At 43.4% G+C, this 21,805-nt stretch overlaps 1 protein-coding gene across 1 annotated transcript in view; it reads left to right on the forward strand.

Annotated features, from left to right (window-relative positions):
- Positions 1-20,889, forward strand: part of LOC111951135 (protein turtle homolog B-like) — a 191,200-nt gene extending 170,311 nt beyond the window's left edge. Inside the window, exons 19-21 of the mRNA XM_070434387.1 lie at positions 267-1,946; positions 15,761-15,891; positions 16,981-20,889. Coding sequence (XP_070290488.1) covers positions 267-1,946; positions 15,761-15,891; positions 16,981-17,195 — 2,026 coding nt within the window. The 3' untranslated portion in view covers positions 17,196-20,889. The remainder of the gene's footprint in view (positions 1-266; positions 1,947-15,760; positions 15,892-16,980) is intronic.
- The last annotated feature ends 916 nt before the right edge of the window (positions 20,890-21,805 follow it).

A 21,805-nucleotide genomic window follows, 5' to 3' on the forward strand; every position in this document is an offset into this window, starting at 1 on the left:
CAAACTAAACTTAGAACAGCACATAATCTGACTTTCCAGTTCCAGTAAACAATTATGACAATATTTATTTTGTTACCTAAATATGAAACACTTATAGTCAGAGCTTGGCTCTTTATTTTATTTATTCCATCGTAATTTCCAGTTAAAATGTTGCCTGGCAGTAAAAGCATCGACAGAGGTGCTTGGTTTGGTTGTTTGCTGAGTCATGTTAAAGGAGATAGGTGAGCAGGCATTGACTGGCCTTCTGTCTTTCCATTGTTTCTCAGGTTCTCCTCTGGTAAGGTGAGTCCGGAGAGCATGCGTTCCATGGGACAACCATCAGAGTGTTCTGAGGACGGGCATGGCATGAGCATGAAGAAGATCCCCCCGAGTCCTGCGAAGAAGGAAGAACTCTCCCTGTACAAGAAAACCAAGCGAGCAATAACGAGCAAAAAGTACAGCGTCTCCAAGTATGAAATGGAGGCAACCACGCCCATCGAGCTGATCAGCCGAGGCCCTGACGGACGCTTCGTCATGGACCCCAGCGACATGGAGATGATTTCCGTCAATCCCCGGCGAATTGAGGGCTTTCCCTTCGTCGAAGAGTCAGACCGCTATCCCGAATTCCGCCAGTCGGATGAGGAGAACGATGATCCCGGGCCCATACCCCCCGTCATGGCAACCCTTCGACCTCACCAAATCTCCCCCATCTCCAGCCAGGAGTCTTACCTGCAGCCACCAGCCTACAGCCCCCGCTTTCAGAGGCCCATGGAAGGTATGACCATCATGGAGAGCAGTCGGCTCGAGGCCACGGGGCAGATCCAAGGCTCCCTGCACCACAGAGCCTTCCCCCACAGCCACGGTCACTTCTACGGGTACCTTGGCAGCCCTGGGGAACCCGACCCTCCACCCCCTTTCTACATGGTAGACACCAGCCCTCTGAGCTCTGTCATGTCGTCACCACCTTACCATCCCGAAGGGCCCTTTGGTCACCACCGCATCCCTGAGGAGATGGGGGAAGGAGATATTCATCACTATGCCGTCTCAAGCTTCCCCCTTCCCCTGACGCTTACCTCTTCCTCTCGCTCCCCGGAGATCTGGCACAGACCCGATTTCCCCTTTGCAAGTCTGGAAAGGCCCCACTTCATTTTCCCACCCCACCACCCTTTGCATCTCCACCGGGAACCTTTCTTTCCTCCTCCCCATGTTCTTCCCCTTGGTGCTCTCCAGCCATCCTCTCTCCAGGTGCCCTCCTACCCCGGTGTTCTGCAGCTGGAGGCCCCAAAGAGCTGTCCAGGCAAGTCTCCCAGCAAGGTCAAGCCTCAGGGCCTTCCAGTCAAGCGTTTAGCTATGCAAGAGGCACAGAGTCTAGGGAAGTTAAGACACAAAAGCCACGGTATGGGTGTGCCAGTTTTGCCTTACCCCGACCCAACAGTCCTCATGGGCAGCCCTAGCACATTCAGTAGCCTGGACACCCGGTGGTTCGAGCCCACCCCCCGGCTCAGCCCCAGGCAGGCTCGTAGGATGGAGCCTAGCATGATCGTCCTCCAACCTTCCCGCCTCTCGCCCCTCACCCAGAGTCCACTTAGTTCCCACGAGGGCTCCCCAGAGATTCTAGTGCGACCGCGTCCCCGTCCCAGCTTCGTCCAGCCCTCCATACCTCCAGAGATGTCCGAGATCACCCTGCTTCCACCCTCTTCAGCCAGCTTCTCCCGGAGGTCGTCTCCCTCTTCCTCTCCCGCTCATGGTCAGGTTAGCAAGAGGGCAAGTCCCAGCTTCCGCTCCCACATGGCCTTTGCCACCTCCGCCACAAGCTACCCGTCCCAGTCCCCGTCACCCCCCATGGAAAGCAGCAACATGTTTGGGCAGATCCCAAGTGATCCCATTGGGCAGATACCATCCCAGAGGAGAACTGAGGAGGAGGTCCTTCCGTCCGAGCCCTCTCCACCCCAGTTGTCAGCTTCAGGGTAGGTGCACTAGGCCTTCAGGGAGGGATTTACTTGTTATCTGCCCCATTACCAATTGCTTTAACTTGTTAGGTTGCGCCTTGAGTTCTGAACGCAGTTACATTGAAGACAATTTTGGTTCTACTTTTAAAGCTAAATGCACTTGTCAGGAAAATTTGGGTTGGACTACATACCAATGTCAGTTTTTAGAGTGAAATATCAATAGATTTTTTTTCTTTTTTTCTTGACAAATGACTTAATCAAAGGATATAATTTATGATGATAAATTGACTAGGGACTCTTACATTATTCCTTGCAATGTAATTTTGCTGTATAGATTTATTTTATGGGCTTGGGAGTTCTGCCGTTTTCAACTCGATCAATGCTGCTTTTCATGTCAGACATCAACTTTCAAACATCCATCCATTGAATCTGTGAAGCACTGTACCAAACTTGTCTTTTGACAAATCCCGATTGTTAATTTTCCTCTAAATTCGGACTTGGTGGATCAACTCCTTTGTGACCTAACAAGATAAATGATTTGCTTCACAGATTACCTTTGGAGAAAATGCTATTATTATCTAAACCATTTCAAATGCATTGTGCAGTTTGTTTGATACAAGCCCCTAAAAGCCTGGAATCAGAGGGACATCACCACAGGATCCCTGGTTTTCCATGTGTGTCATGCTTTACCCTGCTTTCACCCAACAGGAGGAATCCCATATGTGCATCCGAATTGACTCTCAGACAAAACAAACACCATTGCTGTGTCTAACTCTTAGGCCTTTTAGGACTCCGTATTTATCATGCAGAGGGTACTTTTATGAGAGTCCATCTCAGCAGGCACAGGGGGGTCCATCCTCGTCCTTAGTAACCTGACTGCATGGACTGCCTCTTCCCTGAACCTTCCACCCCAACCCCATCCCTCACCCACCCCTTCATTGCCCCCAGGACATCCCAGGTCTGACTGCCAGGGAGGCTTGTTGGGCGAAGCGTGTTGCAGGGATCTGTCCGCTTTCATGTGTTGCAATGTCTCCATCATTATTGATTAGGGGCAGTTGGTCGTTCTTGATGGCTCCTGGAGTCTTACCTGCTTTGTTTTTGATTGATCTCAGCTATCTGGGCAGCGTTGTTGTGACCAGGTCCTCTACACCACAATAGGTAAGGGTTGGATCCATGTCTGAAAGGGGGGGGGCAGCAGGTGGGGCTTTGAATCACCTCGTCCTTTAAAGGGGAATACGAGTCTGTCGGTCTTGCTTTGTTTAGTTTGTTACTCCAATCAACTTGCAGTTCATTTCCTTTTTTCAAAGTACTATGCATTTTGAGTCCTACAGTCTGCAATAATGTATGCATTCTGTCATAAACATGCATATGTCACTCTTTAGGATAATTGATTTGAAGGTTAGACACATACAAAGCCTTCAGAAAGTATTCATACCCCTTGACTTATTCCACATTTTATTGTGTTACAGCCTGAAATCAAAATGGATGTTTTTCCTCAACCATCTACACCATGGGTTCTTGAACTTTTTCCACCTGGAACCCAAATTAGAAATTCTGTGTTTTCCTGAGACCCACTTAGTAAAATATGCAACTATACGTACATATCGGTACATTTCTTTACCCTTATGCCTAAAAATGAAATACCCATAAATATATTTTGATGTTTATTTTTCCCCATTAAAAACACTCCTACATACCTGTCTAGGTTGGAACTGTTGCTGTTAAAATACAATAAATCATTTCAATCTGAACTGGAATACACGGATTGATCACATCACACAGATGTATAACAGAACACACACACACACAGGCTTTTTGATAGTGCAACGCTAAGTAACAATACAGATAGAAAATGATCAGGCCTACTGTATAAATTATTGTTGATAGAAAGTCTAAGTTTGGAGCTGTTGCTCTTAAAATACATATTTTTTATTCTGAACTGGAATAAACTGATTGATCACATCACACAGATGTAGACCAGAAAACACACACATACACACAGTCCTAATGAGAGGTGGGCTCAGTTTTTGACAGTGCAACACTGAGGTCATGGTCAGCATTGACACTGTTGCTGTACTTGAGAACTCTGACTGGCATAGGTATGTTGTGCCAAACTGGATCAGAATATCTACTGCTTTCTCAGTCAGGCAGGAGACTACTTCCTGCTGCAGATGTCACGATCGTCGTATTGTGGAAGAGAGGAGGACCAAGGCGCAGCGTGATAACAATACATCTTCTTTATTTAACGAAGACGAACACGAAACGAACACTGACAAACTATACAAAAACAACAAACGACCGTGAAGCTATATAAYGAAAGTGCAGACACAAGCAACTAACGTAAAGACATAGACAATCACCCACAAACTACCTAATGACTATGGCTGCCTAAATATGGCTCCCAATCAGAGACAACGATAGACAGTTGTCTCTAATTGAGAACCAATCTAGGCAACCATAGACATACAAACACCTAGACTGAACACTGCCCCATAAACATACAAAAACCCTAGACAATACAAAACACATACATCCCCCATGTCACACCCTGACCTAACTAAAATAATAAAGAAAACAAAGATAACTAAGGCCAGGGTGTGACAGCAGATGAGCAACCCAGAACTGTGTAAGTAAGTGTTTGCCTCAAAAAGCATCTTGCTTCAATCAGTTTATTCCAGTTCAGAATAAAAAAATATTACTTGTATTTTAACAGCAACAGTTCCAAGCTAGACTTGTTTCCAACAATAATTTATACAGTAAACTGTACAGTAGGCCTGATAATTTTTCATCTTCATCTGTACTGTTTCTTACGGTTGCACTATCAGGAGCTAGTTACCTTGCTTTGGCTAACGTTAGCTATTAGCTGTGTAACGTTACAAGTCCAGCGGATTGTTTGAAAGAGAAACTCACATCTACTACTATGAGAGATAGTACTCCTTTATTTCTGCTTATCATCACCTGTTATAAAATGACAACAATGCCTTGCTAGTTGACTTACTTTTCCACTTTCAAAGCAGTTTCCTAAAACATTCTGCCCTGTTATGAAATAACTCCCTGGGTTTACCGTCATGTTGTTTGATTTGTTCGTTTTGAGAGACTCATTACTAAGCACTTCCCCACACAAAACACAGTGGGCGCTCCTCGTTATATCTCAAAGTTTGTATGAAAGAGACAAAAAGTAATCACTGTATTTGCTTTTCATTACGATTGAGCTCAGTCAGAACTTGTGGCTAGCATGAGTCCATTTCATTGCAGCAGTGAGTGATGGCGAGTGGGGATAACAAGTCAGTGGCTTGAAAGACAGCGCTGCAGCGTGTGGGTCGTGGAGTGATCTTCAAGAAAACTGCAGGAAAAAGATCCGGTAAACTGCAAAGCACACGGGCATCTCCCTCTACCTCTCCCACTCGAGCAGCTGCCAAACTGAGCAGAGACCGCTGCTAAACAGAGAGCGCAATGAACCGAGAGCTGCAGTTGCGCTTGGCCAAGTCAATTCCAGTAATTAATTAATCAATTATACATTTACGTCGCGACCCACCATTAACAGGTCCCGTCGCAACCCATACTTTAAGTAACGCAGATCTACACACAAAACCCCATAATGACAAATTGAAAACATGTTTTTAGATACAGTACCAGTCAAACGTTTGGACAAACCTACTCATTCCGTGTTTTTTCTTTATTTTTACTATTTTCTACATTGTAGAATAATAGTGAAGACATGAAAACTATGAAATAACACATATGGAATCATGTAGTAACCAAAACAGTGTTAAACAAATATATTAAACAAATGTTAAACAAACAAACAAAACAAATATGTTAAACAAATATATCAAAATATATTTTTGATTTTTGATTCTTAAAAGTAGCCACCCTTTGCCTTCGTGACAGCTGTGCACACTCTTGGCATTCTCTCAACTAGCTTCATGAGGAATGCTTTTCCAACAGTCTTGAAGGAGTGTCCACCGATAAAGCGGAGCATGCTTGTAGTCTGCTTTTCCTTCACTCTGCTGTCCGACTCATCCTAAACATCTCAATTGGGTTGAGGTTGTTATGCTGGTGAATGAGGACCCAAAAGCGACGTAATAGTACAGAGTCTTTATTCCAGTATTAAACAAATAATGCTTCTCCTGGATATAATCAATAGTAAATCCAAAACAGGAAACTGAAATCCTCTCGTCAATAGAGAGGAACGACTGGAGACGCGACCACAGACTGCAGGTCGCTTCGGGAAGGCACTGGCTAGCTGACATAGCCCTCGCTCACGGCAGCATCTGAAGAAGGCAAAGAACACGACAGGGCGGAACAAGGACACAGGAACAGCAAACATCAACAAGAATCGGACAAGGACAGAAGCGGAAAACAGAGGGAGAAATAGGGACTCTAATCAGAGGCAAAATAGGGGACAGGTGTGAAAGAGTAATGAGGTCGTTAGGAGAATGAGAAACAGCTGGGAGCAGGAACGGAACGATAAGAGAGAGGAGAGCGGGAGAGGGAAGAGGGAGAGGAGAGAGAGAGAGAAGAGAAAGAACCTAATAGACCAGCAGAGGGAAGCCAGGGACAAGACATGATAATCAATGACAAAACATGACATGACCCCCCACTCACGGAGCGCCTCCTGGCGCACTCGAGGAGGAACCTGGCGGCAACGAAGGAAATCATCAACGAAACGGTCCAGCACGTCCCGAGATGGAACCCAACTCCTCTCCTCAGGACCGTACCCTCCCAATCCACTAAGTATGGTGACCACGTCCCCGAGAACGCATGTCCATGATCTTCCGTACCTTGTAAATAGGAGCGCCCTCGACAAGGACGGGGGGGGGGGAGGGAAGACGAACGGGGGCGCGAAGAAAAGGCTTGACACAAGAAGATGGAAGACAGGGTGGACGCGACGAAGATGTCGCGGAAGAAGCAGTCGCACAGCGACAGGATTGACGACCTGAGAGACACGGAACGGACCAATGAACCGCGGAGTCAACTTGCGAGAAGCTGTCGTAAGGGGAGGTTACGAGTGGAAAGCCACACTCTCTGACCGCGACAATACCTAGGACTCTTAATCCTACGTTTATGCGGCTCTCACAGTCTGCGCCTGTACGGCAAAGTGCAGACCTGACCCTCCTCCAGGTGCGCTCACAACGTTGGACAAAAGCCTGAGCGGAGGGAACTGGACTCGGCGAGCTGGGACGAAACAGAGGAGGCTGGTAGCCAAGACTACTCTGAAACGGGGATAGCCGGTAGCAGACGAAGGAAGGATTGTGAGCGTACTCCGCCCAGGGGAGCTTGTCTGCCCAAGACGCAGGGTTTCGAACGAAAGGCTGCGTAATATGCGACAATCGACTGATTGGCCTTTCTGCTTGACCGTTGACTGGGGATGAAACCCGGAAGAGAGACTGACGGAAGCTAAAAACAGAATCCCTCCAAAACGTGACGTGAATTGCGGACCTCTGTCTGAAACGGCGTCTAACGGGAGGCCATGAATTCTGAACACATTCTCAATGATGATTTGTGCCGTCTCCTTAGCGAAGGAAGCTTAGCGAGGGGAATGAAATGTGCCGCCTTAGAGAACCTATCGATACCGTAAGAATCACAGTCTTCCCCGCAGACGAAGGCAGACCGTAATAAAGTCTAAGGCGATGTGAGACCATGGTCAAGAAGGAATGGGAAGCGGTCTGAGACGACCGGCAGGAGGAGAGTTACCTGACTTAGTCTGCGCGCAGTCCGAACAAGCAGCCACGAAACGGCGCGTGTCCCGCTCCTGAGTAGGCCACAAAACCGCTGGCGAATAGAAGCAAGCGTACACCCGAAGCGCGGGGTGGCCAGCTAACTTGGCAGAGTGAGCCCACTGAAGAACAGCCAACGAGTAGAGACAGGAACGAACAGAAGGTCTAGGACAAGCGCGCGGCGACGCAGTGTGAGTGAGTGCTTGCTTTACCTGTCTCTCAATTCCCCAGACAGTCAACCCGACAACACGCCCTTCAGGGAGAATCCCCTCGGGGTCGTAGAAGCCACAGAAGAACTAAAGAGACGGGATAAGGCATCAGGTCTGGTGTTCTTATTTCGGACGATAGGAAATCACGAACTCGAAACGAGCGAAAAACAACGCCCAACGAGCTTGACGTGCATTAAGTCGTTGGCCGAACGGATGTACTCAAGGTTCTTATGGTCAGTCCAGAAGAAAAGGGACGGTCGCCCCTCCAACCACTGTCGCCATTCGCCTATGGCTAAGCGGATGGCGAGCAGTTCCGCTACCCACATCATAGTTGCGTTCCGATGGCGACAGGCGATGAGAAAAGTAAGCGCAAGGATGGCCCTTATCGTCAGACTGGAAGCGTGAGACAGAATGGCTCCCACGCCCACTTGAAGCGTCAACCTCGACAATGAATTGTTAGTGACGTCAGGAGTAACAAGGATAGGGCGGATGTAAAAGCTTCTTGAGGAGATAAAAGCTCCCTGGGGGAACCGGACCATTTAAAGCAAGTCTTGACAGAAGTCAGAGCTGTGAGAGGGGCAGCCACTTGACCGAAATTACGAATGAAACGCCGATAGAAATTAGCGAAACCGAAAACGCTGCAACTCGACACGTGACTAGGGACGGGCCAATCGCTGACAGCCTGGACCTTAGCGGGATCCATCTGAATGCCTTCAGCGGAATAACAGAACCGAGAAAAGTGACAGAGGAGACATGAAAGGCGCACTTTTCAGCCTTCACGTAAGAGACAATTCTCTAAAAGGCGCTGGAGTACACGTCGACGTGCTGAACATGAATCTCGAGTGACGGTGAAAAAATCAGGATATCGTCAAGGTAAACGAAACAAAAAATGTTCAGCATGTCTCTCAGTACATCATTAACTAATGCCTGAAAGACAGCTGGAGCATTAGCGAGACCGAACGGCAGAACCCGGTTACAAATGCCAACGGAGTGTTAAACGCCGTTTTCCACTCGTCCCTCTCTGATGCGTACGAGATGGTAAGCGTTGAAGGTCCAACTTAGTAAAGCACCTGGTCCCTGCAAAATCTCGAAGGCTGACGACATAAGGGGAAGCGGATAACGATTCTAACGTTATGTCATTCAGCCCTCGATAATCCACGCAGGGCAGCAAGTACCGTCCTTCTTCTTAACAGAAAAATCCCGCTCCGGCGGGAGAGAAGAAGGCACCACGGTACGGCGTCGAGAGAACAGACAGATAATCCTCGAGAGCCTTACGTTCGGGAGCCGACAGAGAGTATAGTCTACCCCGAGGGGAGTGGTCCCGGAAGGAGATCAATACAACAATCATACGACCGGTGAGGAGGAAGGGAGCTGGCTCTGGACCGACTGAAGACCGTGCGCAGATCATGATATTCCCGGCACTCCTGTCACAACACAGGTTCCTCCTGAGTAGAGGGGACAGAAGACAGGAGGGATAGCAGACATTAAACACTTCATGACAAGAAACGTTCCAGGATAGAATAGAATTCTAGACCAATTAATAGAAGGATTATGACATACTAGCCAGGGATGACCAAACAACAGGTGTAAAAGGTGAACGAAAAATCAAAAAGGAAATGGTCTCACTGTGGTTCAAGATACTGTGAGGGTTAAAGGTAGTGTCTCACATCTGATACTGGGGAGAAAGACTACCATCTAAGGCGAACATGGGCGTGGGCTTCCCTAACTGTCTGAGAGGAATGTCATGTTTCCGAGCCCATGCTTCGTCAATAAACAACCCTCGGCCCCAGAGTCTATCAAGGCACTGCAGGAACAGCCGAACCGGTCCAGCGTAGATGGACCGACAAGGTAGTAACGGGATCTTGATGGAGAACCTGAGTGTAGGCTCACCAGTAGCCCTCGCGCTTACTGATGAGCTCTGGCCCTTTACGGGACATGACATGACAAAATGTCCAGCAGAACCGCAATAGAGGCAAAGGCGTTTGGTGATTCTCCGTTCCCTCTCCTTAGTCGAGATGCGAATACCTCCCAGCTGCAGGGGCTAGTCTCTGAGCGGTGGGAGAGATGTTGAGATGCGGAGAGGGGAAACACCGTTAACGCGAGCTCTCTTTCACGAGCTCGGTGACGAAGATCTACCTCGCGTTCTATGCGGATGGCGAGTGCAATCAAAGGATCACGCTGGAAGGAACCTCCCGGGAGAGAATCTCATCTTAACCTCAGCGTGGAGTCCCTCCAGAAAACGAGCGAGCAACGCCGGCTCGTTCCAGTCACTGGATGCAGCCAGAGTGCGAAACTCTATAGAGTAATCCGTTATGGATCGATCACCTTGACATAGGGAAGCCAGGGCCCTGGAAGCCTCTTTCCAAAAACTGAACGATCAAAAACCCGTATCATCTCCTCTTTAAAGTTCTGATAAACGTTAGAACACTCAGCCCTTGCCTCCCAGATAGCTGTGCCCTCCCGAGCCCGACCAGTAGAGTGATATGACGTAAGCGATCGAGCTCTCTCTCTTGAGTATGTGTTGGCTGAGAGAGAACACAATATCACACTGGGTGAGAAAGGAGCGACACTCAGTGGGCTGCCCAGAGTACATGGTGGTTATTAACCCTAGGTTCCGGAGACTCGGAAGACCAGGAAGTAGCTGGTGGCACGAGACGAAGACTCTGAAACTGTCCTGACGGTCGGAGACCTGGTGGCCAGGGTCTCAACGGCATGAGAGCAGCAGACAATTCCTGCTCGTGTCTGCCGAGCATTGCTCCCTGGAACCTGACGGCAGTGTTGAGGGAATCCGTAGTCGCTGGGTCCTCTCGGTCGGATTCTTCTGTTATGCTGGTGAATGAGGACCCAAAAGCGACGTAATAGACAGAGTCTTTATTCCAGTATTAAACAAATAATGCTTCTCCTGGATATAATCAATAGTAATCCAAAACAGGAAACTGAAATCCTCTCGTCAATAGAGAGGAACGACTGGAGACGCGACCACAGACTGCAGGTCGCTTCGGGAAGGCACTGGCCGTAGCTGACATAGACACCTGCTCACACGCAGCATCTGAAGAAGGCAAAGAACACGACAGGGCGGAACAAGGACACAGGAACAGCAAACATCAAACAAGAATCCGACAAGGACAGAAGCGGAAAACAGAGGGAGAAATAGGGACTCTAATCAGAGGGCAAAATAGGGGACAGGTGTGAAAGAGTAAATGAGTCGTTAGGAGAGATGAGCAACAGCTGGGAGCAGGAACGGAACGATAGAGAGAGAGAGAGCGGGAGAGGGAGAGAGGGAGGAGGAGAGAGAGAGAGAAAGAGAAAGAACCTAATAAGACCAGCAGAGGGAAGCACAGGGACAAGACATGATAATCAATGACAAAACATGACAGAGGTCTGGTGATTGTGGAGGCCAGGTAATCTGATGCAGCACTCCATCACTCTCATGCTTGGTCAAATAGCCCTTACACAGCCTGGAGGTGTGTTTTGAGACATTGTAATATTGAAAAACATATTATAGTCCCACTAAGGGCAAACCAGATGGGATGGTGTATCACTGCAGAATGATGTGGTAGCCATGCTGGTTAAGTGTCTCTTGAATTCTAAATAAATCACTGACAGTGTCACCAGCAAAGCACCATCACAACTCCTCCTCCATGCTTCACGGTGGGAACCACACATGCGGAAATCATCCGTTCACCTACTCACAAAGATACGGCGGTTGGAACCAGATATCTCAAATTTGGGCTCATCAGACCAAAGGACAGATTTCCACCGGTCTAATGTCCATTGCTCGTGTTTCTTGGCCCAAGCAAGTCTCTTATTATTATTGGTGTCCTTCAGTAGTGGTTTCTTTGCAGCAATTCGACCACGAAGGCCTGATTCACGCAGTATCCTCTGAACAGTTGATGTTGAGATGTGTCTGATACTTGAACTCTGTGAAACATTTATTTGGGCAGCAATCTGAGGTGCAGTAAACTCCAATGAACTTATCTTCTGTGGCAGAGGTAACTCTGGGTTTTCCTTTCCTGTGGAGGTCCTCATGAGAGCAAGTTTCATCATAGCGCTTGACGGTTTTTGCAACTGCACTTGAAGAAATGTTCAAAGTTCTTAAAATTTTCCGCATTTACTGACCTTCATGTCTTAATGTAATGATGGACTGTCATTTCTCTTTGCTTATTTGAGCTGTTCTTGCCTTATTGTGGACTTGGTCTTTTACCAAATAGGGCTACCAAACCACACCTACCTTGTCACAACACAACTGATTGGCTCAAACGCATTAAGAAGATAGATACATTCTACAAATTAACTTTGAACAAGGCACACCTGTTAAATTAAACGCATTCCAAGTGACTACCTCATGAAGCTGGTTGAGAAAATGCCAAGAGTGTGCAAAGCTGTCATCAAGGCAAAGGGTGGCTACATTGAAGAATCTCAAATATAAAATATATTTTGATTTGTTTAACACTTTTTTGGTTACTTCGTAGTGTTGATGTCTTCACTATTATTCTACAATGTAGAAAATAGTAAAAAATAAAGAAAGACCTTGAAGTGAGTAGGTGTGTCCAAACTTTTGACTAGTACTGTATGTTTGCAAATTTATTGAAAATGAAATATAGAAATATCTTATTTACGTAAGTATTCACACTCCTGAGTCAATACTCTGTACAAACACCTTTGGCAGCGATTACAGCTGTGAGTCTTTCTGGGTAGGTCTCTAAGAGCTTTCCACACCTGATTGTGCAACATTTGCCCATTATTATTTTCAAAATTCTTCAAGCTCTCATTGCTTGACAACCATTTTCAGGTCTTGCCATATATTTTCAAGTAGATTTAAGTCAAATCTGTAACTTGGCCCCTCAGGAACATTCACTGTCTTCTTGGTAAGCAACTCCAGTATAGATTTGGCCTTGTGCTGAAAGGTGAATTAATCTCCCTGTGTCTGGTGGAAAGCAGACTGAACCATGTTTGCTTAGCTCCATTCCTTTTTTTTATCCAGAAAAAAACTCCACAGTCCTTAACGATTACAAGCATACCCATAACATAATGCAGCCACCACTATGCTTGAAAATATGGTGAAATCCTTGAGCGGTTTCCTTCCTTTCCGGCAAATAAGTTAGGAAGGACACCTGTATCTTTGTAGTGACTTGGTGTATTGACACACCAACCAAAGTGTAATTAATAACTTCACCATGCTCAAAGGGATATTCAATGTCTGCTTTTTTTTTTTACCCAACTATCAACAGGTGCCTTTCTTTGTGAGCCATTGGAAAACCTCCCTGGTCTTTGTGGTTGACTCTGTGTTTGAAATTCACTGCTCGACTGAGGGACCTTACCGATAATTCTATGTGTGGGGTACAAAGATGAGGTAGTCATTCAAAAGTAACGTAAACACTTTTATTGCACATAGAGTGAGTCCATGCAACTCATTATTTGACTTGTTTAGCACATTTCTACTCCTAAACTTATGTAGGATTGCCATAGGTAGCCTGTTGGTTAGAGCGTTGGACCAGTAACCAAAAGGGTGCTGGATCAAATCCCCAAGGTAAAAATATGTCATTCTGCCCCTGAGCAAGGCAGTTATCCCATTGTTCCCTGTGCGCTGTGGATGTTGATTAAGGTAGCCCCCCGCATCTCTCTGATTCAGAGGGGTTGAGTTAAATGCGGAAGACACATTTCAGTTGAGAGCATTCAGTTGTACAACTCACTAGGTATCCCCCTTTCCCATAACAAAGGAATTGAATACTTATTGACTCAAGACATTTCAGCTTTTCATTTTTAAATGATTTGTAAAAATTCAGAAAAAAATATTCCACTTTCACATTATGGGCTATTGTGTGTAGGCCAGTGACAAAAAATCTCAATTTAATCAATAAAAAATTCAGGTTGTAACACAAAAAACGATGGAAAAAGTCAGGGGGTGTGAATACTTTCTGAAGGCACTGTATCCCTGACACAACTGTATGCTTGAGATGTATGCTAACAACACTCGTTATTTTTCGATTAAGATTGTTTTGGTTAACTACCATGACAGCTGACAGGTACACATAAAAAGCTGAAAGAAAGTCCTTGCACAAGCAAGGCCCTGACAAAAATGTTATCTGTTCTGTTGACTACAGAAGCATTATTATGTATAATGGTGTTACTTTGGCAGCTTAGCTACACTTTTTTTACTTTTTTGTGCCTTCTTTTGTGTCTTCATAAAGAATGAGSAGTAGATATCAGAGGAAATATATATTTATCTGACAAAGACAATTACAATTGTAATAGCCCTTTTCTAAGCCTACCCAAGGTTATATTATAGATTGTCCAGGCTGTAGTAGCTTGTCTCTCTCGTCTAGTCTTGTGGGTTGTGGCAATGGGCACTTTGTTATGTCCTCTTTGACTTGTTACATTCTTAGCATTCCTCTCAAGCAGTAGACATACTATCCTTTCTTACTTAAGGTGCTTTTGTATAATACACCAATTAAATATTTTGGACCCATGCTCTTAGGAATTATTTTATATGATTGGCAGTCGAAACTCCCTTAACTCCAGTCAGTATGAAACAAAACACCCAGATAACCTAATTACACTTGTAAGTTTGGACTGCAGAACAGTTCTCACTACCATGTGAAGCAAGTGTCCTCCCACAACTGTTGACACACTTTCTTGATATTGTGGGGAAAGTAGCATTAGCCCAGGGTGTGAGGGGGACCAAGCACCCGCTGGTTTTAGGTCCACAGTCCTATGAAGTGCTTTTATATAATAATATAATATATACCATTTAGCAGACGCTTTTATCCAAAGCGAATTGCAGTCATATGTGCATACATTTTAAGTATAGGTGGCCCCAGGAATCAGTCCCACAATCCTGGCGTTGCAAGCGCCATGCTCTACCAACTGAGCCATACAGGACCACTTTTCGGAGTATTCCCCTTTAAAGTCCTGTTCCATGTGCAAACTGCCATGCATGCCATCGCTAAATATTGCTATTCAGTCCCCCCCAATAAACAAATATCTGAATAAACTCTTGTTACATTTGTTGTTCGTTTTGGTTTTGGCTTATTTTTCTTTATGTGATTGTTCCCAAGTAGCCATTTTCCCCTCCCGCCATCTCTCCCTGTCAGCATGGTGAAGCCCATTGTAGACAGTATCCATGTCTATGAATACATATTGATGATGCTTTGTCGCTCAGCTGTGATTTTCCCTCTCTTCTAAAAGCCTTCAATTTCTCTCTGCAGCCACAGCTGGAGGACAGCCCCTTTGTAATGCTATTTGTTTTCGTGTCTTGTGAGAAACTGGTGTGTTGGTGACAGAATTTGTGGGCTGCCGTTTTAATGTGCCTCGGTATCTGGATAGGAATACTCGTTCATGTTCTACAAATGACAAWATTGTTTCAGATTTGCAACTGTTATTTTCAGAATACATTTTTTWAAATAAAACATAAGAAAGTGTTGCTGTTTACACTTAAGCTTGAAATCAAATTCCGTTTGTATGGTTTATTTTTTATACATATATCTTTTCACTCCCCTCTGAAAATAACAGATATTTTTTGTAAATATTTTTTCTAAATGTTTAAGCACTGTAATAATCTTGTATACCTCACCTTGGGATAAATTGACGCATCACAACTTTGTTACAAGGATTATTATATTATTTAACAAATCATAGAACAGATAGTGTAAAATACAGGAACACCCTAGATTCAAGTCACACAAACATACCTCTTGATTTCGTTTGGCCAAACTATTGGCTTTGTTCAGTCAGAAACCTCAGGTTGCTCCAAACCTCACATTGCTCCAAACGTTAGGTAATGTGAAGCTGAATTCATAAGGTTTGACCCTTGGACTTTGAGGGCCTCTCATGCAGACAGAGAGGTCCAGTAGACAAATGTTCCTCAGGGTTACGTGTCTTCTCCCTCCTTTTTTTTGTTCAGAAATCGTCGAGGTGAGCCGGGTGCCCCTGCGGGGTCTGAGAGGTTTGATGCATTGAGATACCAACGTATTAAAAAGGCCAAGAAGATGATGGTGGTCAACAACAACAACTCCAAGTCCAGAAGAAAAACAGGTGAGTCTTCTGGCGTTGTGGTTGTATGGTCCTGACGTAAGACAATGATTGAATAACATGCACATTTTGTGGCATACCGCTCTTTTGACAGGAATTGTGTCTGGCAGACTCAGATTTGTTTTCAGTAGCCATATATATTTTTTGAGACTTCACCACAACAGGATTAACAAGGACTTTCTCTTTTACAGGCGACAATCAAATTACATATATGCATCATACGATGCTATCTACTCAGCGGCACGCCACTATGGTGTGATAAGGTACCATGGTGTGATATTTTCCCCATCTCTGATACCCAGCCTTAGTGGTGGTAACACCAAGGTAGTTCCCTCAATGAGTTCTGCAGTTCTCCAGAAACCTAACTTTGACACCAACTTTCTCCATAGTCATGACATAATTTCTAATAATACTTACACAGGTATCAAATGACTGTAGATGATCAGTTAATACAATTTATCTTTTGAATCATACAATTCAACGTCTCACTTATTCATGTTGCATTTCTAACTCATGAACTTATTTGAACCATTGTAAGATCATTATTTTGTTACCCAACTACCTTATTTTGGTCCCAAACATGTAGGTGCCACATTTAGAAGCCCTTTAATGAATTTGAAACATTCAAACCAATAGTGTCATTCATCTGGCATTGAAATGCATTTTATGGACTGTTGGCTAGCTAGCATTTGCTAAACCTAAAGCCTACTGTAGCTATCCAAATGTGTTAATTTATTATTATTGAGGATGGGGACGTTATGATGATGTAACTAACAGAAGTAACGTTTACATTTTGCTGATTGGGAACTATCTACTCTCCTAGAGTATTGTGCGCAAATAACCATATTGTGGTGGTATGGTATGGTGAGTGGTACAGTGTAAAGTATTTACCTTGGATTGGAACTGAGCTCATTCTCTAATTCAACCACCCTGTTTTCTGACCCATGGTTTCCTGTGTGTTTTGCATGCCTCACCTTCCGGCCCAATGTCTGTCTGATAGCACCCAGGACCCTTACTCTCCACCTCTGCCCTCTTATCCTGACCTAGGGCTCGCTCACCTCTGACCTGTATGTCGCTATCCCCATCCTCCAGGTGTCTCCACCTTTCAGACCCAGCAGGACTACACCTCTCAGGTACTCCAGCCCGAAGAAGCTCTCTACCTCCGCAAGAAGAAGAAACGGCCAGTCAGACAGGACCCGTATGCCCGCTTCTCCGCTCTGCTGTACCGCCGCCCGCCCCGGGAGGACCGGAAGGCCATTTTGGCCAGCATGGATAACATGGACCCAGACCATGCCACTCTCCTCTGACACTGTGGGGGAGTCAGGTTACACTCTTCCCCCAAAATGCCACAAAACCCCACCTGGAAAATGACCTCTCAGCGTTGCTCATTCCCCAGCATCAATCAATGGTTTTAAGTTCCTTTTTTAAGAGAAGTTGAAAGTAAAACAGTGGCYATCCAATGTTTCCAAAGTTTTACTCCAGTGCAAAATATTTAATTTGAGGGAAGTAATACTGTGTGCTACAACATAGATTACTTTGAAACAATTGTTCTAACCATTTGGGAAAGGACCCGTCTGAGGTTTTCATTTTCTATCTCATCTTTATACTTCAGTACAGGCGTAGCCCATTGTAAAAACGGCATATGAAGCCTAGTTAGGTCTCAGTTTACAGCACCCGAGTATCCTCACCTGCCTCACTCTGCTAGCCCTCTATCACCTCCCAGAGACTCTCCCATCCACACAGGGTTCTCACTCACATCCTACAAAATATACCTCATAGCACAGGACATGGCACCACAACGAGGCTCAGCTAGCTGAACACAACTGTATTGGCGTGTATGTTTTTTATGATCTTATATCTTATTTAAGCAGGGTTTTGTTGAAATTTGACACCATTTTAATAACTCTAAATGTGAAAATCCAATTGGTAACAATATATACCAACATTTGATTAGGTCGATGTAGGTCTACTATAAGTCGTAGAATGATATCATGCAGATCAAAAATCTATCCCTGGGCTCTGGTCTTTTGACACACCATAACTGAAGTGTTCATAATGGCTATTAGGGAAATGGAGCATGTTATGCTTTACATATTTGATATGTTGTGGACATACAGTATACATCATCAAGTATTCTCTTGGAATCATTTAGAAGGTGATTGTACAGTTATTCTGTATAAACATTCATTCAATTTTATTCTCCCTTAAACCCATAAAGGAATGGTGAGTATTTCCCCTTATGGGGAAGATCTGTCATAAAGTAAGCACAAAAGCTCATAGATCTATTTTGAATAGGGCGAGGGGAAGGGATTAAATTGGGATTATGCTCCATTTGAACAGAACAGGTACTACACTCTAGGCTACTGTACATCTCTCAAGGCATACAACCTCACACACTCTACACAACACAGTTACTATTCAGGTTGGACTTTGGGGGTGTCATCGTCTGGGAAAGGAGTTTGCACTGGAGCAAAATTTTGTCTTTTGCCATTTTGCTAAATAATGTTTGTTTTTGTCTTTATTTGATGCCATCTTCACTTGTACTATTACACTTACTGTAGCGTTGTGAATAGTTCCGAGGGCTCCATATCCTATTTAAAAAAGTACTATAGTAATGCCAAAAATACTACAACTTCCTTAATCAATAAAAACATCACGTGTACTGTAATGAGAGGAGGATAGGATTTTGTGCCATAGTATACTATAGTATTTTTTCATTCATATGGGCCTGATTCGATGAACAAGAGGCTTATGATGGCCTTTATATGGCTTCTTCTGGTTGCCCCCTTCAGTTTTGTTTCTTTTTTGGGGGTCTTTTTTTGTCATTTTGTTCTCAATTGTTTATGAAAGTAACTGCGGCATCTTTTTCTCTTCATGTGCTTGGAATTCCACATGGCTGTGATGAGGAGAATGTCTCGACACTTGTCTATTCTCCTTCGGAAAGGTCAATGGAGGAGCTTCTTGTGGAATAACGGCTACGCAGAGCTGCTAAAGTTTTTATTTTTTTTAATTTTTTTTCTGTCATTGAAGGGTGCTTTTTTATAAATTGGCATGTATTATCATGTCGATATAGACATATCTGGGCTCGTCAAGGCTGAACTGTGTGTGTCATGGCAATGGGGGGTTATCTGGTGATAGTCAGAAAAGGAGAGGGGTGTTTGGAATGGTTTCACCCATACATGTAGGAACACAGGTGCTGCTGTGCACTTGAGACCAATTGCTCATATGTTTTGGTTCAACTGTTTGGTTCACTGCTGGTTTGACATTTCCCTGAATTATGTAAAGTAGGCACTTTGATTTGGGTATATTAACACATTTCCCTCATTGGGTATCTTATTGATACCCCCCCCCCCAAAAAAATGATGTTTTGGTATCTGTTTCATTACTTCATTGTTGACATAGTCAACATTTTGGGACTTTGTCAACAATGGACTAATGAAACAAATATCAAAATATAGTTTTTGTGTGGAGTTTTCCTTTAAGAGTTGCAACTTCAGGTGCTAACAAACTCACCAAATCTGAAAGTGGTATTTCTACTTGCAGAGAGATTAGTAATTTCAGAGGAATGACAGCTACCACAAATATGAAATGATACTGTAATTGATCATACTTGATGTTTTAAGGTTGGTGCAATACAATTTCAACATCCATCTTGGTGCTTCTTAAGCTGGATGTGTACATTGAGTCCTAGAGAGTCTGAATCATGGATGCTAATGCTCATGTTATGTTTATTTTTTGGTGTGTAGAACTTATATACTTTGCCTGCATATGTATTTTACATCATAAACAGATGACATATTGTGGATGCCTAGTCATGTACCTTAAAGAGTTGAAAGAAAGACGAACAAAATTGCTAAAGAAGAAACTCTCAAAGTTATTCTACTATGGTTTTATGGAGCCAGGTTACAGTGTGTTCTGTTGGACTTCAAGTGAGAAACCTCAACTGAGGAACAAGTTAGAACTTGTGTCAAGTGGCCACCATTTCTTGACTTTTGTTTGACAGTACAGGACTTTTTGGATGGTTTATTATCAATTTGTGGCTAAACTGAGCCCGAGTGTTACATTTGGCGTAGTCGGCAGGATCAGGATATTCTATTTATCAGTAAATCCCCCACGTTGCACTTGTAAACACATGACATTGAGTACGGTTACATGCATACAATAATATGATTATTGTGGATAGTCAGATTAATATAATAGTTTGATWAAAAAAAWTACATATTTTCAAGAAGAACGATTTCCCTAATAATCCTTTTTACATGGACACATCTGAAATCAGGCTGCCTAATGGCACTCTGATAAATGCAGAAAATCTGCAATCAAAATAAACATTCTACCACAGCGACCATGTTATTTTTGGAAAGCATATTTGATTCTGAGTTAGGACATATAAAGTTTCTATGTGAGAACTACTTCTAAGACGCATACATACATTTATTCCGAACTCACGCGGATGGTGCTAGCGCATGCGCAGATCAAATACACTGCTGGAACGCCGATTAAGGTGTTAACATGTCCTAATAATTTGAAAGATTTCCCAGAAAACCATTGTTTTAATCGACGTATGCTTACTTCGATTTTGACCTTATGCCGATTAAGATAAACAGAATAAGGTGTTTACATGACTATGGCATAATCTGCCTACTGCCATAATCAGTTTAATATCGAATTATTACTGTGCATGTTAACATTCTCACAGTATAGGCTGATACTTTAAATAATTAGCATACTATTCCCTTCCTAGACTGATGATTTTGAAATATTCCTTCATTTGTGCTGATCCAACAGGATTTATCGATACTGTAAGCTTCAATTAAAACATTTTACACGTTAAATCAAAATCAAGGTGCTTTGTTATGGCAATAACATTCAGAAATATGTTATGGTTTCTTAAATTTTTACAAAAAAATATGTATCTGCTGATTATTTAGGAATGCAAGTTGTTGGCATTTATTTTCAAACTCTCCCTCGGAAGAATTATATAAATATGACGATCCAAAATGCAAGGAACATATTCTATTATAGAAAATATATTAAATATATAAAAATATATTCTCATTCAATTGTAGCATATATTGCACAATGTATTATGAAAAAGTATATATTTTAAATAAATTGGACAATATATGCATGCAATTACATATATGCGTATATATATTTTCTGATATTTTGGATTTCATATATGAAAATGATATTTATGTAGAGTACTTTTTCCACAAGGGTGACTACTTGCACAAAATAAATTGGTAGGGGCTCAGGTAAGGAACAATACTGCCTTAGGGCATTAATATCATTGTCGAGGTAATTCAAAGAGTATCAAATCTCAACTATTATCCTGGGCCTGGTTTACCAAAAGCATCTTAAGGCTAAGTTTATCTTTGAAAACCTGAGGCTCTTTCAGATACCCATTTTACTTTTTAAGTAAACATAAGTTATAGGAACTTCTTCAAGTAATATATTATTGACACTTAGCTTTGTTTGTTTATGAGAGAAACCAGTTATGATTTATAATGGCACAATTCTTTCACTGAATTGAACCATCATCTCAGTCAAAAACCTTGTCAGCAAAAATAAACCTATTGAATGATCATGGTCATTTTAGACACATGCCAACATTGAAACACGAACTGAAGTAACTAAAGTAATATATTGTTACATTATTTACACAGTACATACAGTTGAAGTCGGAAGTTTACATACACTTAGGTTTTTCAACCACTCCACAAATTTCTTGCGAACAAACTATTGTTTTTGCAAGTCTGTCATGGGCATCTACTTTGTGCATGACACAAGTCATTTTTCCAACAATTGTTTACAGACAGATCATTTCACTAATAATTCACTGTATCACAATTCCAGTGGGTCAGAACTTTACATACACTAAGTTGACTGTGCCTTTAAACAGCTTGGAAAATAC

The sequence above is a fragment of the Salvelinus sp. IW2-2015 genome, linkage group LG23 (assembly GCF_002910315.2).
Source record: "Salvelinus sp. IW2-2015 linkage group LG23, ASM291031v2, whole genome shotgun sequence".
NCBI lineage: Eukaryota > Metazoa > Chordata > Actinopteri > Salmoniformes > Salmonidae > Salvelinus > Salvelinus sp. IW2-2015.